General features: G+C 36.8%; 1 protein-coding gene across 1 annotated transcript; it reads right to left on the reverse strand.

Moving 5' to 3' along the window:
* Positions 1 to 8,978: 8,978 nt before the first annotated feature.
* On the reverse strand, positions 8,979 to 10,013 carry LOC132117670 (neurotrophin-7). The gene has a single exon (XM_059526987.1). It carries the CDS (start codon positions 9,978 to 9,980, stop codon positions 9,318 to 9,320), a length of 663 nt encoding a protein of 220 aa, XP_059382970.1. The 5' UTR covers positions 9,981 to 10,013; the 3' UTR covers positions 8,979 to 9,317.
* Between the last annotated feature and the right edge of the window lie 8,339 nt (positions 10,014 to 18,352).

Consider the following 18,352-nt stretch of genomic DNA (forward strand, 5'->3'; position numbering starts at 1 on the left):
AAGCACATGGAAACTGTTTTTTTTAGCATTAAGCGTTAAATGAGACAACTCAAGCCATTTAGAGATGTTATGTAACGCCTGAGTCAGGTGCTCACCTGCCAGGCTGGGTGTTGTAGTGGACACATGGATGACAGTGTCATCAGCATACATCTGGCAGCCAATGCCTGGACAGCAATTTGGTAAGTCATTAATTAATGTACATTGTAAACAGCAGAGGGCCAAGTACAGAACCTTGCGGTACTCCCATGTTTTTTATCTGCAGAGGAGATAGCCCCGTTAACCCTGACACACTGCTGTCTTCCACTTACTTCCATGTAGTACAGAATTAAATTAATATCCGATTTCTTTTTTTTTTCTTTTCAAATTAGCCATCTGTATTTTTCTGCCTTGACGGAGAAGGTGGGTGAAATTGTGTTTACTGTTTCCAGTTACAGATTAACGACGGATACTTCAGAGTTCATTAGATTATATCTCTCATTAGATTACTGTGTGTATGTGACCCCTTCGAGACACATGTCTGTGCTATTTTTGATCAAAGCAGCCAGGGGGCCTGCACAGTCTCTTGGTTAATTTACCTTCATTACCAAACGAGCCAGGCAGTCCCTAATCCAATCACAAAACAACTGTAATTTATCTTTCAAAGCTCATATGTCTCAGTTTAAAACATTTAAAACAGCATAGATTTTTTTATATAGACCTAGTAAACTGCATACTGAATTTTGTGCAGACAAAAACAAGGCTGTGAGGGACTGACTAATAGTCTATGCACCGTATATGTACAAGATCACATTTTCATAATTTTCATTCATAAAAGTATAAATGTTGGAATTTTTACAACAATTACTGTAGGTTTTGTCAATGAATTTGATTTGTCGAGCATCATTGCAAGCATCGTGTGTTTGGTTTTCCAGTCAAAATGTGTAAGGTATTGAAAATCAAAATGTAAATGAAGCTCTGTAAGCCCACATGGTCATCATTCACAAGTAAAAGATTTCAGAAGCTATCCCATTTTATACTCTTCTTAAAACCAATTTCTTACAACCGCCCCCCCCCCCAAGATTTCTGAAATATTATAGAGAAATATTTAAAGAAATCAACAGTATATGCTGGCTTTGTGTATCAGTGATTGTATATTTATTGTATAAATAGTGTATTATGTTGTTTAACCAGTAGGAGGCGACAAACTGTGAGTCAATTGAATCCTTTACTCAAAAATCCCGATCCAATCAGTAATAAACAATTGAATATCTTAATGAATTAATCATTCAAGATGCACCTCTATTGGGGGCAGTTGTGGCCTAATGGATAGAGCGTTGGACTTGTAACCTGAAGGTCACAGGTTTGAGTCTCAGGTCTGGCAGGGATTGCAGGTGAGGGGAGTGGACCAGTGCTCCCTCAACCTTCAGTATCATGACTCAGGTGTTATATAAATAACTTCTCAGAAGAAGCTCAAATTGTATTAATTATTTATTTATTTATTTTTAATTAGTTCAGGAGGCTTAATGTGCTGTCACATTTACAGTAATTCAAAAAATGTTCGTGGGAGAAATTTGCAAACCACACTCTTAGGAATTTTGCACGAGGGTGAGCGATTTCAACACTACAGATTTAACTTAGGGTTGGGCCGAATTCTCAGGGATGACCAACAGAAAACTGCTTCTTTAAAGTGACTTCATGCAAGCTATGCTTCACATTTTTTTTCTGCAAAATTTCACCTTAAAGGGATAGTTCTCCCAAACATTCTGTCATTAATTACTCACCCTCATGTCGTTCCAAACCCATAAGACCTTCGTTCATCTTCCAAACACAAACTAAGATATTTTGATGAAATCCGAGAGCTTTCTGACCCTCCGTAGACAATAACTGACATGTTCAAGGCCCAGAAAGGAAGCAAGGACATCATTAAAATAGTCCATGTGTCATCAGTGGATCAACTGTAATTTTACGAAGTTGCAAGAATACTTTTTGTGCCCAAAGTAAACAAAAAGAATGACTTTATTCAACAATTCTTCTCCTCTGCGTCACCCTGGCACTGTTCTGTTCGCTCATCCTAGAGTAACCTGGCAACAGAAAAGCCATATCCTGGCAACCACAGTGAGAGGGAGAGTGAGGGAGAGAGGGAAGACAGAGGGCAACGGTTGAGCTCATCCTTTGAGATTCACAGAAGAAGAGACAATTAAGAGCTCTGCAACAGAAGAGCACAGAATACATTACACTGAGAGTACATGGGGGTCATGGGAAGGAATGGGAGGCCGATTACATTATCATTAATGTGTGCAAGATGAAGTGAATTTGAAGCTCGAATACTGATATATATTTTCTATGTTGCTTTTCACTCTGAAGAAGAATGTTTGCCTGTTTCTATAAGGAGGCTCTTGATGTGAGCAGATGTGCTGTTAACCCCTAGAGACTGGAAATAAGATAATCACATAATGATGTGATGCCATGTGTGTGTGTGTGTTATTTTGTAGCATCCTTTTTGCAGAGGACATTTCTCATGGGTGGCACTCAGGGGTTCATCCATTGTCTGCTCCTGCTCTCTTCAGCATTACTTTCAAACTGATTTGATCTCAGCTGAAGATTTTAATGAGGTAATGGACGCTAAACTTAATTAAACATTTCAGTAACAAACCAGTAATGTTATCTATCTTGTATTACCAATAAACTCTCATTTGAAGGCCTGCATGCTTGAAGGTGAAGCCCTTTAAATTTAGGGTCACAACAACACGTTTTTGAAGAAAATTATGACGAGACCGTTTTTAGCTAACAAACACTTCCTTTACAAGGAGAGTTCACCCACGAATACTGAAGATATTTACACATGAAAGTTTGACTGGAAGAATATATAAATATATAAATCAATGACATATTGACAGTGGTACAAAGAGAGATGAAGGGGTTGTATCAGGGATATGTTGCTTTGCATAACCAGCTAATATGATTTAAGTCTATTTTTTTAAATGGTATGCTGACAAATCTAATCTAATATTGATCTGTCATTTGACATTTAGAGACTGCATAGGTATGTTTGACCACAAGATGGCGCAGTTACTCTATTTACAGGGAAAACATATCGACTTCTCTCGAAGTTTAAAACTCTTTTAAACATTTTAAATCTAAACTATTTCTGCTGTCATTCAACAGAGTGGGAATTTAGCCTGATGTAATTTTACTGATGGAAAGTCAATCAGATATATGAACTAGGCACAGTATGAAATGCTTTGGAAGTATATATTGTCACCTATCCTGTAAATGCAACCATTAGTAGATATATTCACGCTGTTTGTGATAAGTGCACTTTTTGTAATACATCACTTGAAGACATTGAACATTTATTTTTATATTGCCCTTTTTCTATTTCTTTTTGGACTGACTTTAAAATGGATATGACAAAAAAATTGAACAAATGTCTTAATTTAGACCCTCATGACATTTTACTTTGTTTCCAAAACCCATCTTTTTCTGAAAAACAAAATTATATAATTAATCTTTTTATCATTTTGGCGAAATTTTATATTCATAAGACAAAAATAATTCAAAAGAAACCCTCCTATATTGCCTTCTATAACACTGATCTAACAATATATTTTGAAACTCTCTTAAACATGAGATCACAAAATAAAAAGCTTATAAAAACAATACAAATATTAAAGCTTTTCAAATACATATAACTGCCCTGATATGTTATACTTATATTTTTGTAATTGCTCTTATGTTTATGTTTATTTTTTTATTTTTTTTGTTTTTCTGGTAAAATATTTTGAGCTGTATTGTTAATACTTTGTAACCTTTCTTTTTTTTTGTATTGTACTGAAATGTTTTTGTACTTGAACTGACTAAATAAAAAAAAAAAAAAAAAAAAAAAAAAAAAAAAAAAGTATATATTGTCACAAGGTCACCTTACCACATGAAGGACTTAATTTCCCAGCATCCCATCTGCTTCACACCTGCACCTGATCCCCAATCAGCACACATTCACCTCATCACCTACCATATAACAGCTGTAGTGGTCCAACAGGTCACAAAACTCACGGTTCGGTTCATATTATGGATCTTGAGTCACGGATCAAATCATTTTTTGGATCAGCAAATAAATAAATAAATGTACTGAAAGTTTGCTTTAAGTTGTATACCACAGCAACAACTACTACCCAGGGCTGGACTGGGACAAAAAATCGGCCCGGGCATTTTTGCCCAGACCGGCTCACTATATGATCATAAACACCACCCATCTTTGCACGCCCTTAATTATATGCATACCAACTCCTATTCATTAAAACCACTAATGCCATGTAATGAGTGAGTATAGGAACGAGTGAGAGTTAACAGATGAAATAAGTCAAAATGTTATATTTATTAAAACAGTTGAACTATACTCCACAGCGGTGAATCCTAAAACAAGCTATAAGCGACTCTGGCATAGCAATACCAGTGTTTCTTACAGGATTTTTGTTATAACTATGGTGGTGTGTCCTCGGTCCTTCTAGTGGGGTTCGGGGGCATGCCCCCCCGTGAGAAAATTTTGTGCATTTTAATGTTAAATTCATTAATCTGGTGCACTTTGAGAGTTCAAAATTAAAAGCTCCAACCCATATTCAGTGTGCAAATTAAACAAAGAAAAATTCAAACCTCTTTTAGTTACAGTGTCTATTTACATTGCGCCTATACATAATAATAGTTAATTATTATTACATTTCTAGTGAATTGCGGTAATCGTCAACTATGCAGATGTGGAAATAATCTACACTCATGACATGGCCTAAGTGTTTTGAAAGTAGTTCTGCTTACCGCAGGCTCTACACTTTCTCATCTCTCTCCTGATCCTCCCTCCTCACTATCATCATCTGCCACAGGAGCTGATGAAGGTCAGAAAACATATATTTTGACACAGTTTACAGTGTCTGCTTTAAGGGCCTGGTTCTATTTTTTCACGCTATTTATCTGCACATTCCTTGCGTTTCTTCTCCATCTTTTTTTACAGATACACACTGACACTGCTGCCGCTCGCTCACTCGTTTAAAGTTGTGATTGGGCCAGCCCAGTGTCAATCAAGAAAAGAGCCAATGGGCCGCTGATCTACGTGTTTCAAGGGCTGGTCTGTCAGAAAAAAAACTAACACTGACTTTGACCAATGCATTAGTACTCATGCATTACACCGGCACAAACCCAGCGCCGCCAATTAAGCAAAACAAAACGAATGGGCCGCCGATGTACAAATTTTATGGGCCGTTTGCTTACCTGTTGCTTACCTGCCTCCCATATCTACTGCTAGTCCTGTGAATAAACTCTTGAAACTTACCTGTCCGCATCCTAATGGTCTCCTTACGTTTATATATATATAAATATATATACATAATAGCTACATATTTACAGAAATGTATCCAATTGATATTATGTAACCTATTTCTTACCCAAACCAGTGTACGAGTGTAACAGACATGTCAAAGTGAATCACTTTAGGCATGACATAATTCTAGTTTTAGATTATTCACAGGAATAGAAAGTGAGAGTGCCACACATGTGTTTTTGGCTCTCTTTATGCTATCTAATACCTTCTATTGTTGCGTGTGACACTGAAACTCTGACAGGGTCTTTCCAGTTCAACCACCCACAACGTTTCTGCAGCTTTCGCTTTATTTTGAGCTCTCACGGCATGTTATTAATTACATCTGTGCTGCACATCAGCATTTTGGCTTTTAATGGCTTTAATCCAGTTATAATGACATTGACAGTGCCATTACTACATAAGAAGCTGTTGAAGGAGCTTTGTTTGCACTGTCCGCAGCAGTTTAGTACTTGTGTGCGAATAGTGCCAGTATATGCTCTTGAGTTCAGTGACTTCATATCACACACACAGTTATTAAATAATACTTATTCTTTACTCATTTTATAAATTTAGAATATTGGTATATTACAATAAAGTACTATTTGTTAGCATTAGTGACTACATTAAAAAGACAGTTCACCCAAAAGTTACATTTTGTTATCATTTACTCACCCCCAATTTTTTCCAAACCTGTATGAGTTTCTTTCTTCTGCTGAACACAAAAGTGGATATTTTGTTGAGCAAAAAATGTACAATAGCCATTGACACATACCATGTGAGCCATTGGCTGTTGGTTTCCAACATTCTTTAAAATATCATATTTTGTGTGATTATATACATAACTCATATATAACATAGCAATGTTCAAAAATATAGTTAACTATTTGTTAAACCTTATTGTGAAGTATCATCAATTCTATTCACATATATCTGTCAGTTATGTGAAGCTTTAATAACAGTTTATTATAGTATTACATCAACACAATATACTATTTGTTCATCAATGTTTTTTTAGAGCACAAATTAATTTTAACATGCATTGCAGTATAATATTTAAAGTATACAGTACGCACTACAGTTCACAGTAGGTACTATTGTTACTATTTTTATTTTTTTACAAAATAAGATTACTTTTATTCAGCAAGGACACTTTAAATTAATAAACTAATTATGAGAAATCAACTGAGAGTGATATTAAAATATCACTATTGTTTCACTTAACATAACAGAAAGTCAGTGGAATAAAAAAGCATGATTGGCAATATGATGGATTTGTTATTTTTGGCTGCCCACTGAAAAAGAACCATTGCTTAATGACATTCTTTACATTTTAATTGAGACATTTAATCATGCTGACCACTGGTTGGTCCCACAATCTGGGTGATTTCCTGTTTTCTAATCATTAGGGGGACATTTGGTCCCCACCTGCACCCCCACACACTCCCGTAGTCCTCTATGTCTGTCTGAACTCTGCGACCAGAACACAGAAACATCTTCTTGCACGGACAGAGGTTCAGTCAGGACTCTCTTTCTCAAGAACCACCGCCAGGACCTTCATTAATTCACGATGCCCGTATGAGATTCCAGATGCTGTGCTGCATGCTCCTCAACACAGCTGCTTTACTTTACACACCATCTCCTTCACGGCTGGAGGTGCACTTACTAAACCTGATTTGTTTTACCCATTGTATATTTTCTGGATGCGACCCGAGGACCCAAAGAGGGATTCTAGTCTGTGTTCCATGTCACTTTGAATGGCTGAGTGCAAGTTTTGTCTAATTTATTTGAGCTCTTATTCATGATCCAACATGGACTGGAAAGGAAAGAACACAAGGGATCCCAGCTAGTCCCTTAGTAGCCTGTTCCAGACAATATATTCATCACTGAGCAGGAAACAGACAGCGTGATGCTTTTTTTGAGTGCCAACTATATGTCAGTGGATGAACTTATGATACACGTTTGCACATCTGTCGACACCGAATGAGAAAACAGTTGTTGCTATGCATTATAAACATTATAAACTGCATTATAAACTCTTTAATTTTACATTGGATCACATATACAATGCATGAGATGTATGTTTGTCTTGCTAGGTCTGCTTTAAAACAGGACATTAGCAATAGGTGGAACTGTGATTTACATTGCATCTGCAATAGTTCCCCAAATGAGGCATTACATTGTATATTCCAGTACTACTCAAATGAGAGTGTTAATGTTTTAGCTGAGTTGTTTAAAGTTGGCTAATGTACCTGGAAGGCTAAGGCGATCTGCATTCTCATTCATCTCAGTTGTTTCTTGGCTTGCACAAACAGTTCTGGAAGTATGTGACCTGGATTCTGATATCGGTGCAGTGCAACAGATTAGCTTTGGTAGGGGCTAATGGCTAAAGCTAACAAACACTGACAGCGATCAGTTAAGAATTTGTTTAACTGATTTCCCGTTTTTTTTTTTTCAATAAGGAGGCCTAAATGCATTTTTATATGTAACTTCTTAATGTTGTTGTCTTTGAAATATAGTTAACATGAACAAAGAAGCATTCATAGTAACTAAAGTATACTTTAATGTAATTTCTATTAAAACTTGTGTGTCATGTATTTAAATATTTGGAATTGCACATTTGTAATGACAAAATTGTCATTTTGTACATATAAAAAAATAATTAGGCTACTTTATCACATCAAAATAAGTGTTCTTCTTTAAAGCATGACAAAAGATTATTAATACATAGTGAATTAAAATGTACTTTGAAGTATAGCATTTAATTTGTATTTTTTTTTTTGAAAATGTACTTTTAAAAAGTGTATTGAGAAATGGTCATGAAATGTAATCTTATTGGCCTTATGTTTTATTATCATTATTATTTTTATTATTATTATTATTATTATTATTATATTATCTGAAAGAAAATATGTTCTAAATTATATATATAAACACAACTGACATGTTCAAGGCCCAAAACATAACAGTCCATGTGACATCCGTAATGTTTTGCCACTATGAGAATACTTTTTGTGGGCAAAAAAAAAAAAAAAATGGCTCCATTCAACAATTTCTTCTCTTCTATTTCAGTCTTCGATGCGTGTATGAACCCACAGTTTGGTATGAACCAACAGTTTTTTTTTTGTGTGTTTTTGGTCTTTTCTTTTTTCCTTCTTTTCTTTAATGCAAATCGTTGCTTGTTATTGTAAGCCATGTATTCTGGCTTTATTCAACAATAAATAAACAATAAAATGTACCTAACGTGTACAATTTGGTAACCTTTGAAAAGTAAACCGCTCCAGTGACAGATTTGTACTTTTCTGAGAGGGACATTATCCACAAAATCAAGGTTAAATGCAGCTCTGTATGCAATTCTTTCAACACTGTGTTATGGAAATTCGTAACTATTTTACATTTTGGTGAGTTACGTAGTGGCCTGAGTTACCTGTGATTCGTATAAATTTCAGTCTCATTTCTACATCTTCGTATGATCTGCTTACGCCCCACTGATGGTTATGTTTAGAGGTGGACCTTCATCATTGCTTTTCCCATACATGAATACAAAATTGACACGTAAAATAGATACGTTTTCCTATGAGATCAGGCTAGCTCTTCACGCTAAACTGTGAGTGAGACTGAATGAGATTACGACACAAGAAGTCTTGCATTGACATACTGAAGTGAGGTGTTTAATAAATAAGGGCATCAAAAACACAACAAAAGATTGCTTTATGTATACTGTATATACACATAGATATATATTCATATTTATATTTATATTCTGACCGTATAAACTATATAAATATGTCATGCAGTCCTCATAACTTAAATGACCAATAATTTACAGAGTGAGGTAGGGTAGGAGGGGACTGGGTTGTGATGTCATAGAGAGATCTGAAAAGGGGCGGAGTCTCGGATCACCGACGTTGGCAGTGCGGCTGTTGTTATTATTGATGGGTGGGAGGGGCTTACGACAGGTGGCTGCAGTGGATTGGCTGAGATAATATTTCAGTCAATGCCTCCATGAGTTGCGGCTGAGGACGCACACGCAAGCGGCATTGATTCGGATGAACCTCCAGGCAATCTGGTGTTTGTAGGTCGTTAGCGCCCGCACGAAGGTGTGCACGTTGGTGCAATAAGAGTTCCAGTGCTTGTTGTCGATCCCACGACAGCTAGAGGTTCCTGCTTTAACGCCACTGGCTCCTTGACCTGTCTTGGGGGCCCCGACAGGCTTCGACACTCGGCACGTGGTCTCGTAGAACATCTGCTTCTTCACAACATTGTTGATGCGAACGTGCGGCAGCACAGTGACTTCATTGCCCGCTAAGTCTGTGGCTCGGGTCAGGTTGCCAACCCAGTGCTCTTCGCTGTCGCACACCGAGTACTCGCCACGATGCAAGAAGTCGTTGGCCTTCCGCCGGACTCGCGGATCATTTTCTGTAGGGACCACGTCGCTGAACATCACGCGAGGCGAGCGGTAACGGCGCTTGTTGAAGAGTTTTGGGTCAACGTTGGGGATAAGGTCATCGTAGTGTGAGTCCTGCTTGGATTGGCCATGAGGCCTGGGTGAGTGATGTGCTGCTGCGTGCTGATTGGCTGGCCCCTGCGCCTGGGTGTGGCCTCCCATGATGAGTGCAGCCTGGACGCTGAGCAGGACCAGCGTCAACGACCTCATGGGCACTCGTCTTGCTAGCAAAGAGACATTTAAGATAGTCAACGGCATGGAAATGTGCATCTGTCAAGATTTTAGAAACAGTCTGCTTTCTGTCAGTAAGGTGGCCTGCCTGTTTAAAATGGCAGCAGGAATAAAGAACTGTTCACGAAAACACAAAAACACGATTTATAAGTTTTGAAAATTATACCATCATCATCTGCATGCTACAAAAATGCTAATTTGTGAAAACGGTGATGTCATGCACATGCATGTTACATGTTTAGTCAACAGGTCTGTGTCCCAGGGTGTTGTGTAAGATTGCCAACTACTGGCCTGGCATGCATGATACAGCATTTTTAGTCCATTTCACGGATAGCTGAAAATGAGGATCACTTTGACAACATTGTTGTCTGTATGTAGAACTTTTTAAAAAGTGTGAAGGAAAAGCCTTTCTGTCTTTAGTACATCTTTGTTGCATAAATGTACTTTTTGTAATGAAGGTTGACCCCTAAGCCCACCCCTAAAACATGACCATCAGTGGGGTGCAAGCAGATCGTACAGAAAAGTATGAAAGAGATTTAATGAACTCATTAGAATTACCCACCAGTTTACCAAAACAGTTACAAATTGAGGTGAAAATTGAGGTGTTGAAAAGTCCATACTGCCACTTTTGATCAATTTAAAGCATTGTTGCTGAAAAACATTACTAACTTCTTTGTTAAAAAAAGTATTTCAGACAGTGTGTGAGTGTAAAGAGTATATCTCTGCTCACTGACCTGTGAAATGTTTAGAGTTGAAGTGAGGGCCCAGTGGGCTGCTAGAGCCGGAGTCCAGTGCAGGCTGACCCCCAAGCGCCTGCCATCAGGACTGGCCTGTGTGTCTGCTGCTCTCTGTAAAACACACACATACAGCCTTAGCTCTTTAGGTACAACAACATCCAAGCATATGCATTCATACGGCTGAACAGAATCTTCAAAGCTGCCTACATAAATAAAAATAAATAAGGTCAATGACACATAAACTATACACATTCTGAAGTGTTTACAGTCTGGGACAAAAGACAAAAGAAATTTATAATTTATAAATTTATATAATAATATAATATAATATAATATAATATAATATAATATAATATAATATAATATAATATAATACACAAAATGTATATACATATGTATATATAGATTAGATTTTTTATTTTATATATGTACATATACACATTATTTATATTATGACTTCTCTTATGCTCTCCATAAAATCTCAAATTTATCAAAAATACATTAAAAACATTAATACTGGGAAATATTTTCACAGTTTAAAATACAGTGTTTTCTATTTTCAGCATCATTACTCATCTTCAGTGTCACATGATCCTCCAGAAATCATTATACAGTATGCTGATTTGCCGCTCAAGAAACACTTCTGATTATTATTATTATTATTATTATTATTATTATTATTATTGTTGAAAACAGTTGGGCAGCTTCATATTTTTGTGGAAGCAAAAGCATAAATTTGTGGAAAGTTTTCTCAGGATTAGTTGATGAATATGTATTCTATGCATTTCTCCCCGAATAATAATAATAATAATAATAATGAAATAAAAAGGTCAAAGGGGTTTAGGCCAAAGACAAAAATGATTTGTATATCAAAAATCTTGTTAGACATATTTAAAACAAGAGTCATTAGAAGATATTTCAAGATTATCTGAGGATCACAGTGCAGCCCCCAAAAACTTGATTGTCATTTTAAATCTATTAAACTTTGCCACTGTCCTTCACTAGGTATTACCCATTTGTCAGAAGTCTAAATATATCGTTTAAATTGTTAGGAAACCACAGATATAAAACGTGCTTTATCCCCATTTACCACGAGAGGGCAAACCTGCACTTTTCATTCACACATCTGGGAGTAAATACAGGCCTCCATTGTCTCTGCACAAGACAGCAAGACATAAACTAAACCCCCAACAAGCAGGACGGAACCAGAGCTTAAAAACAATAAAGCCATGCAGCATAAGCACATACTGGCTCTCTTTCTGTGTATATGTTTGGCTGTATATGTTTTGCAGATGAGGATCAGCTCTCAAACTGAGGCCACATCAGGTTATTGCGTCTGGGGCCACTCTCACACACATGATACTGCCCAGATGTCACCTAACCTAACTTCACCTAAGCTAAGCAAACCTAACCCTAATGTAACCTAACCTAACGTAACCTAATGTTACCTAACCTAGCCTAACCTAACCTTACCCTAACCTAACCATACCCTAACCCTAACCTAACCTAACATAACCTAATGTAACCTAACCTAACCTAACCTAACCTTACCCTAACCTAACCTAACGTAACCTAACGTAACGTAACGTAACGTAACGTAACGTAACGTAACCTAATGTAACCTAACCTAACCTAACCTAACCTAACCTAACCTTACCCTAACCTAACCTAACCTAACCTAACCTAACGTAACGTAACGTAACGTAACCTAATGTAACCTAACCTAACCTAACCTAACCTAACTTTACCCTAACCTAACCTAACCTAACCTAACCTAACCTAACCTTACCCTAACCTAACCTAACCTAACCTAACCTAAACTAACGTAACGTAACGTAACCTAATGTAACCTAACCTAACCTAACCTAACCTAACCTAACCTTACCCTAACCTAACCTAACCTAACCTAACCTGACCTTACCCTAACCTAACCTAACCTAACCTAACCTAACCTAACCTAACCTTACCCTAACCTAGCCTAACCTAACCTTAACCTAACCTAACCTAACCTAACCTTACCCTAACCTAACCTAACCTAACCTAACGTAACGTAACGTAACGTAACGTAACGTAACGTAACGTAACCTAATGTAACCTAACCTAACCTAACCTAACCTAACCTAACCTAACCTTACCCTAACCTAACCTAACCTAACCTAACCTAACCTAACCTAACCTAACCTTACCCTAACCTAACCTTACCCTAACCTAACCTAACGTAACGTAACGTAACGTAACGTAACCTAATGTAACCTAACCTAACCTAACCTTACCCTAACCTAACCTAACCTAACCTAACCTAACCTAACCCTAACCTAACCTAACCTAACCTAACCTAACTCAACCTAACCTAACGTAACCTAATGTAACCTAACCTAACCCAACCTTACCCTAACCTAACCTAACCTAACCTAACCCTAACCTAACCTAACCTAACCTAACCTAACTCAACCTAACCTAACATAACCTAATGTAACCTAACCTAACCTAACCCAACCTTACCCTAACCTAACCTAACCTAACCTAACCCTAACCTAACCTAACCTAACATAACCTAATGTAACCTAACCTTACCTAACCTAACCTAACCTAACCTAACCTTTCACTTACACGACTGTGACACACAGAGAAGAGAATGTGCTGCCTGGCATCTGGATTACAGTACACTGTGTATAAACGCCAGCATTTTCAGAACTACAGTATCTAAATAATATTACAATTTAATGTAGTTTGTAGTGTCGCGATAAAATTAACAATAGTATTAATATCGAAAATCTTGTTTAGCAGTGTTGCAAACACATTGTGTTGGCTGCTCTTTGTGTTTGAGAATCCATCATAAGGTTTTAGATCACACCTGGTAAGGAATATTCCAGGTTCATTCAAAGTGAAGCTCAACTGGCATCATTTCCTCTGGTCTATCCTTAAAATAATAATCATAATAATACAAGTAATAAAATCTAGCAAAAATCTGGGTTATAGTGAGGCACTTACACTGGAAGTGAAAAAAAGTGAAAAAGAAGTATACATATTTGTACTTAATATGCTCTTGTTGTGTTCAACAGTTCACTTTCAAGTCTGTTTCTTAACACACTTTCAAAAAAGTGCACTTTTTAAAGTAAAATTTTTTAGTATATTTAGATGTTTAAATAATCTTTGGACTTTTTTTTAAAAAATGACAAGTTTCACATTCCTGCTTTTAAAACAAAATCAGGGCTTTAGTTCTCTCATAACCTTTATGTCACAGTTTGAAGAAACATTTTGACACTGACCCTTAACTTTTGACCCCAACACACTTTAAATAATCTGAAATAATTTTGAAATAAATTCTTATTTGGAAAGCTATGGAGCTGCTGCTCTCTAGTTGTGGTACAAAGATCTCCATGAAGGGCCACGGCGCTCCTCACCAGCACATGTGCACCATGTGTAAACACACACTCATCAAACTGATACACGGCCACTAGCCCTCTAGTCCTGCGGTGCTGAGTATACTTTGTTTCTGAATGCTACATAAATTAGTTCCGAACTCCCTTTGGTGAAACCTTTATAAACACACGGCACAGCGCAGCCACTGAGGGTCAAAGGGTTTAGTGAAGACCTCTATCCTGCGCCGCTCTCAGTGCACCTTTTCTTCGCTCAGACTTTCTTAACGTCTAACATTCACCACATGAGCGCAGATACAGGCTGGTACCTGAAACTGAAATTGGTGATGACAGGAGGGGTTTCTGAGAGATTAACATCGGTTTGAGGTTTGTGGTTGTTATCCATTCTGTTTATTTTAATGGTAAAAATAACACAAGACATAATGGCCTGCGTAGAGGGAAAAAAAGGAGGGAAAGTTGAGAGGGAAGCTGATCTGCACATGTAAAAGCAGATATTTACTTTGTTTTCATTGCGAATAAACATATAAAGTCACTCAAAATCCAAGCACATGTGGTGCTTTGTCTAAAAATAATTTCCCGCCAAAACACCTTCCTAATTATTATTCATGAGCTCATATTTCATCAAGCTACTTCTCTGTTTATTTGTATATATATATATATATATACATATATATAAATCACATATCTCAGCAAAATAAAGCTAAATAAAACAAAATTCTTAAATAAAAAACCTTAACAGGAATTCCTGAAATTCTCCCCTTCCATTTAACTACAATAGTGGCATGTTTTCACATGAGCTTTAATTTATGCTTAATGACTTGGGGAAAGCCACTAATAAGCCTCATAAAACAAGGCTCTTAAATCTATTTTGAGTGATTCATCTCCATTAATGACCAGCAATGCTGAAGCAGACATTGTTCAATTCCCTTTAAAAAAAACAATATATACACTTTGTACACTTTGTGCTAATTAACGTTTAACTCAATTTGACATCATATTTCTCACAGTAATGTCTGTTTGTTTTAGCAACACTTTTTTATACCTTTTTATATGTAAAATGCCATAGAACAATTGAAACAATTATGTTCATGTCAGATGATACATTTTCTGCCATGTAAGCTACATACATTCATGCTTAGTATGCTGTGGAAGCTTGTTTATGCCATGGATAAAAAAAATAAGAAAGGTAATTGTGACATTTATTTCACAATTCAGATAACTCACTTTTTTAATGGAAATATACATTTGTAGGTATAAACTTTAAAATGAATAAATACAACATTGCAAGATGTCAAAATTAATAATAATCATAATTACATTGCCCCCCCACCCCCATTTTCTAGGCTTCTGTAGTATTTTTTTACTGTAACTATAATAATATAAAAACTAAAAAAGAAACAACATAATGAATGGAAATTAATTTGCAAATTACAAAATCACATTCTACACTATATGCACTTGTCTTCCTTGATGTAAATTATGTAACATTGCATCAAGGGTAGATCAGATCTTACTGAATGCATGTCAGTAGGTTTAGCGACCTGTTAAAAGATTTGCTTGTGAGTGTCAACATTGTGTTTTGTGAAAGTGCACAGCTCTTCTGAGGTGCTGACAACACATCACAGGTAATGAAGCAGTGCTAAAGACAGACGGCCTCTTTTTATCAACAAATGACGAAAGTAAACAGGGGCAGACAAAGAGAAATGGGGTGAAGGAGGGAAATAGAGAGAGAGAGAGAGAGAGAGAGAAAGAGAGAATGAGGAATAGCCGACCATTTGTCTGACAGACTTCACAGAGGTATTAAAATACCAAATTACATTTCAGAGCTCCTGTTGCCACAGAACAATGTTTGTCTCCTAACTAAATGCTGCAAATGCATGTGTTCTAGTCCAATGTACACACACACACACACACACACACACACACACACACACACACACACACACACACACACACACACACACACACACACACACACACACACACTGTGTAGCCACAGCAATATGTATTTTGCAATGCATATGCAGTATCATACACACAATAAATGCATCTTTAACTGGAATACTCCTAAATATGTGTGAATGCAAAATGATCTGATATCTGTTTTGATATTTAATCCTAGCAATCTTTTGTAATCATTTTAACAGATTTTCACAGCTGTTTTGGACTCAGTTTTCAAAGTTCTGTCATTATTTACACACATTCATGTTATTACGTTCTTTGTTCTTTTTCTTTACTTTTATTTATTTATTTATTTATTTATTTTGTGAAAAGAGTAATAAAAAGAGACAACAAAGCTTCAAAACTTCCAAAAAGAACAATTAAAATGTCATTAAAGGTAAAGGGGTGCAGAGCCAGTGCTGGTTTTGTAGGCAAACATTAATGCCTTGAATTTTATGTAAGCAGCTATTGGTAGCCAGTGTAAACTGATAAACAGAGGTGTGACGGGCATTCTTTCTGGCTCATTAAAAATTAATCTTGCTGCAGCATTCTGAATTAATTGTAAAGGTTTGATAGAACTGGCTAGAAGAGCTACCAAGAGAGCATTGCAATAGTCCAGTCTGGACAGAACAGAAGGAATTGTGAAATTGTGAAGCATGTTCTGAAAGAAAGGGTCCGATCTTCTTGATGTTGAATAAAGCAAACCTGCAGGGCCGGCAATTTTAGCAATGTGGTCTGAGAAAGTCAGCTCACCATCAATCATAACAATCATAAGGTTTCTGGCTATTTTTGAAGGAGTTATGGTTGATGTGCCTAAAGTGAAATTTTAATGAAATGATGGGTTTGATAGAACCACATGCAGTTCTGTCTTGGCAAGGTTGAGTTGAAGGTGATGGGCATTCATCCAACACGAAATGTCTGTTAGAAAAGCTGAGATGCAAGCAGCTATTGTTGGATCATTAGGATGGAATGAGAGGTAGAGTTGAGTGTCATCAGCATAGCAGTGATATGAAAAGCCATGTTTCAGAATGACAGAACATAGTGGTGCCAAGTAGACAGAGAAGAGAAGATGTCCCAGAACTGAGCCCTGAGGCACTAATCTATCTAAAGCAAAAAAAATGCATCTGTGGAAACATGTAAATACCGCAGAAAAGCATTACCCTGACCTGTGTCTGCACCATGATTTGAGGCATCCATCACACGTTGCATAAAATAAATCTTTCACAGTTATCTTTGGGGAATACGCATGAAAATGAGACTTCCACACACAGAACTCAGGAGAGATGTGTCCGAAAGCTACACCGAACTTGATGAGTGATTGTATTTATTTCTGTTGAAGAGTTGAAAAATAACATTAGAGCCTCCAGATGGAATACCAACATTATTATGTTAATGACGAGTTGCACAAACACATAAGGCCACAGATGCATACAGTATGTATACACACATGGATGTCTGTACATCGTAAATTTGGCAAAAGACAAAGCTGCCATTGCGACAGCTGTGAAATTGTATTTTAAACACAGCTGCTGTTTTGTAGACAGAACAACAGTGGACAGGAGGTAGCGTGAAATATGTTTAGAATGAGAGCATTGTGGTAAAAATCATTCTGCTCAAAAATTCTCATTGTCTGAAAACTAGTACGTGCAAATGTGTTCTTAGCTGACAAATAACTTATTATTATTATTATTATTATTTTAATTTTTTTTGACTGGAAATTATATAAATTATTAAGAAACAGCAAAAGAAAACGGAATCTAAGTGAATTTTCTTTATTTTTAAGGTGACATTGGCTGTTTTTGTATGTGGCACTTTCTTTGGCTCTGTCACATGATGTGATGGTTGTACAGGCTGTTGTCTTTGTCAGAGCACACAGGCATGAGAAATCACTTGAGGTGAACTCTCCAATAGCTCACAGGACAGCCAAATGTTTCCCAAACAAACCTGAAGACTTCCTGTATAGGCTGACAGATCATTTAGAGCCCTTCCTCCAAACAATTTCAACAGATGGAGGCAAGTGGACAAGGACTGTAAGTCAGCATTGTACAACATTTGTGTCTCCTAAGTCTTGGTGAGAATTCTGCGCTGCTTTTATTATTATATAACCGTTTCTTGATTAAATGTAAAACATCACTGTTGCAATGCACTACTCCCACTCTGAACAGTTGATTTGATATGGCTTTGAGCCTTGTGTTTGGTGCCAACACTAAATTATGGGAACATTAGTTCATTTATTTTTACATTGTGCTGCAGACAAATCGGCCCAATGCTTTTTGAGAAATTACTAAATACT

Source organism: Carassius carassius, chromosome 37 (genome assembly GCF_963082965.1).
Source record: "Carassius carassius chromosome 37, fCarCar2.1, whole genome shotgun sequence".
NCBI classification, from domain to species: domain Eukaryota; kingdom Metazoa; phylum Chordata; class Actinopteri; order Cypriniformes; family Cyprinidae; genus Carassius; species Carassius carassius.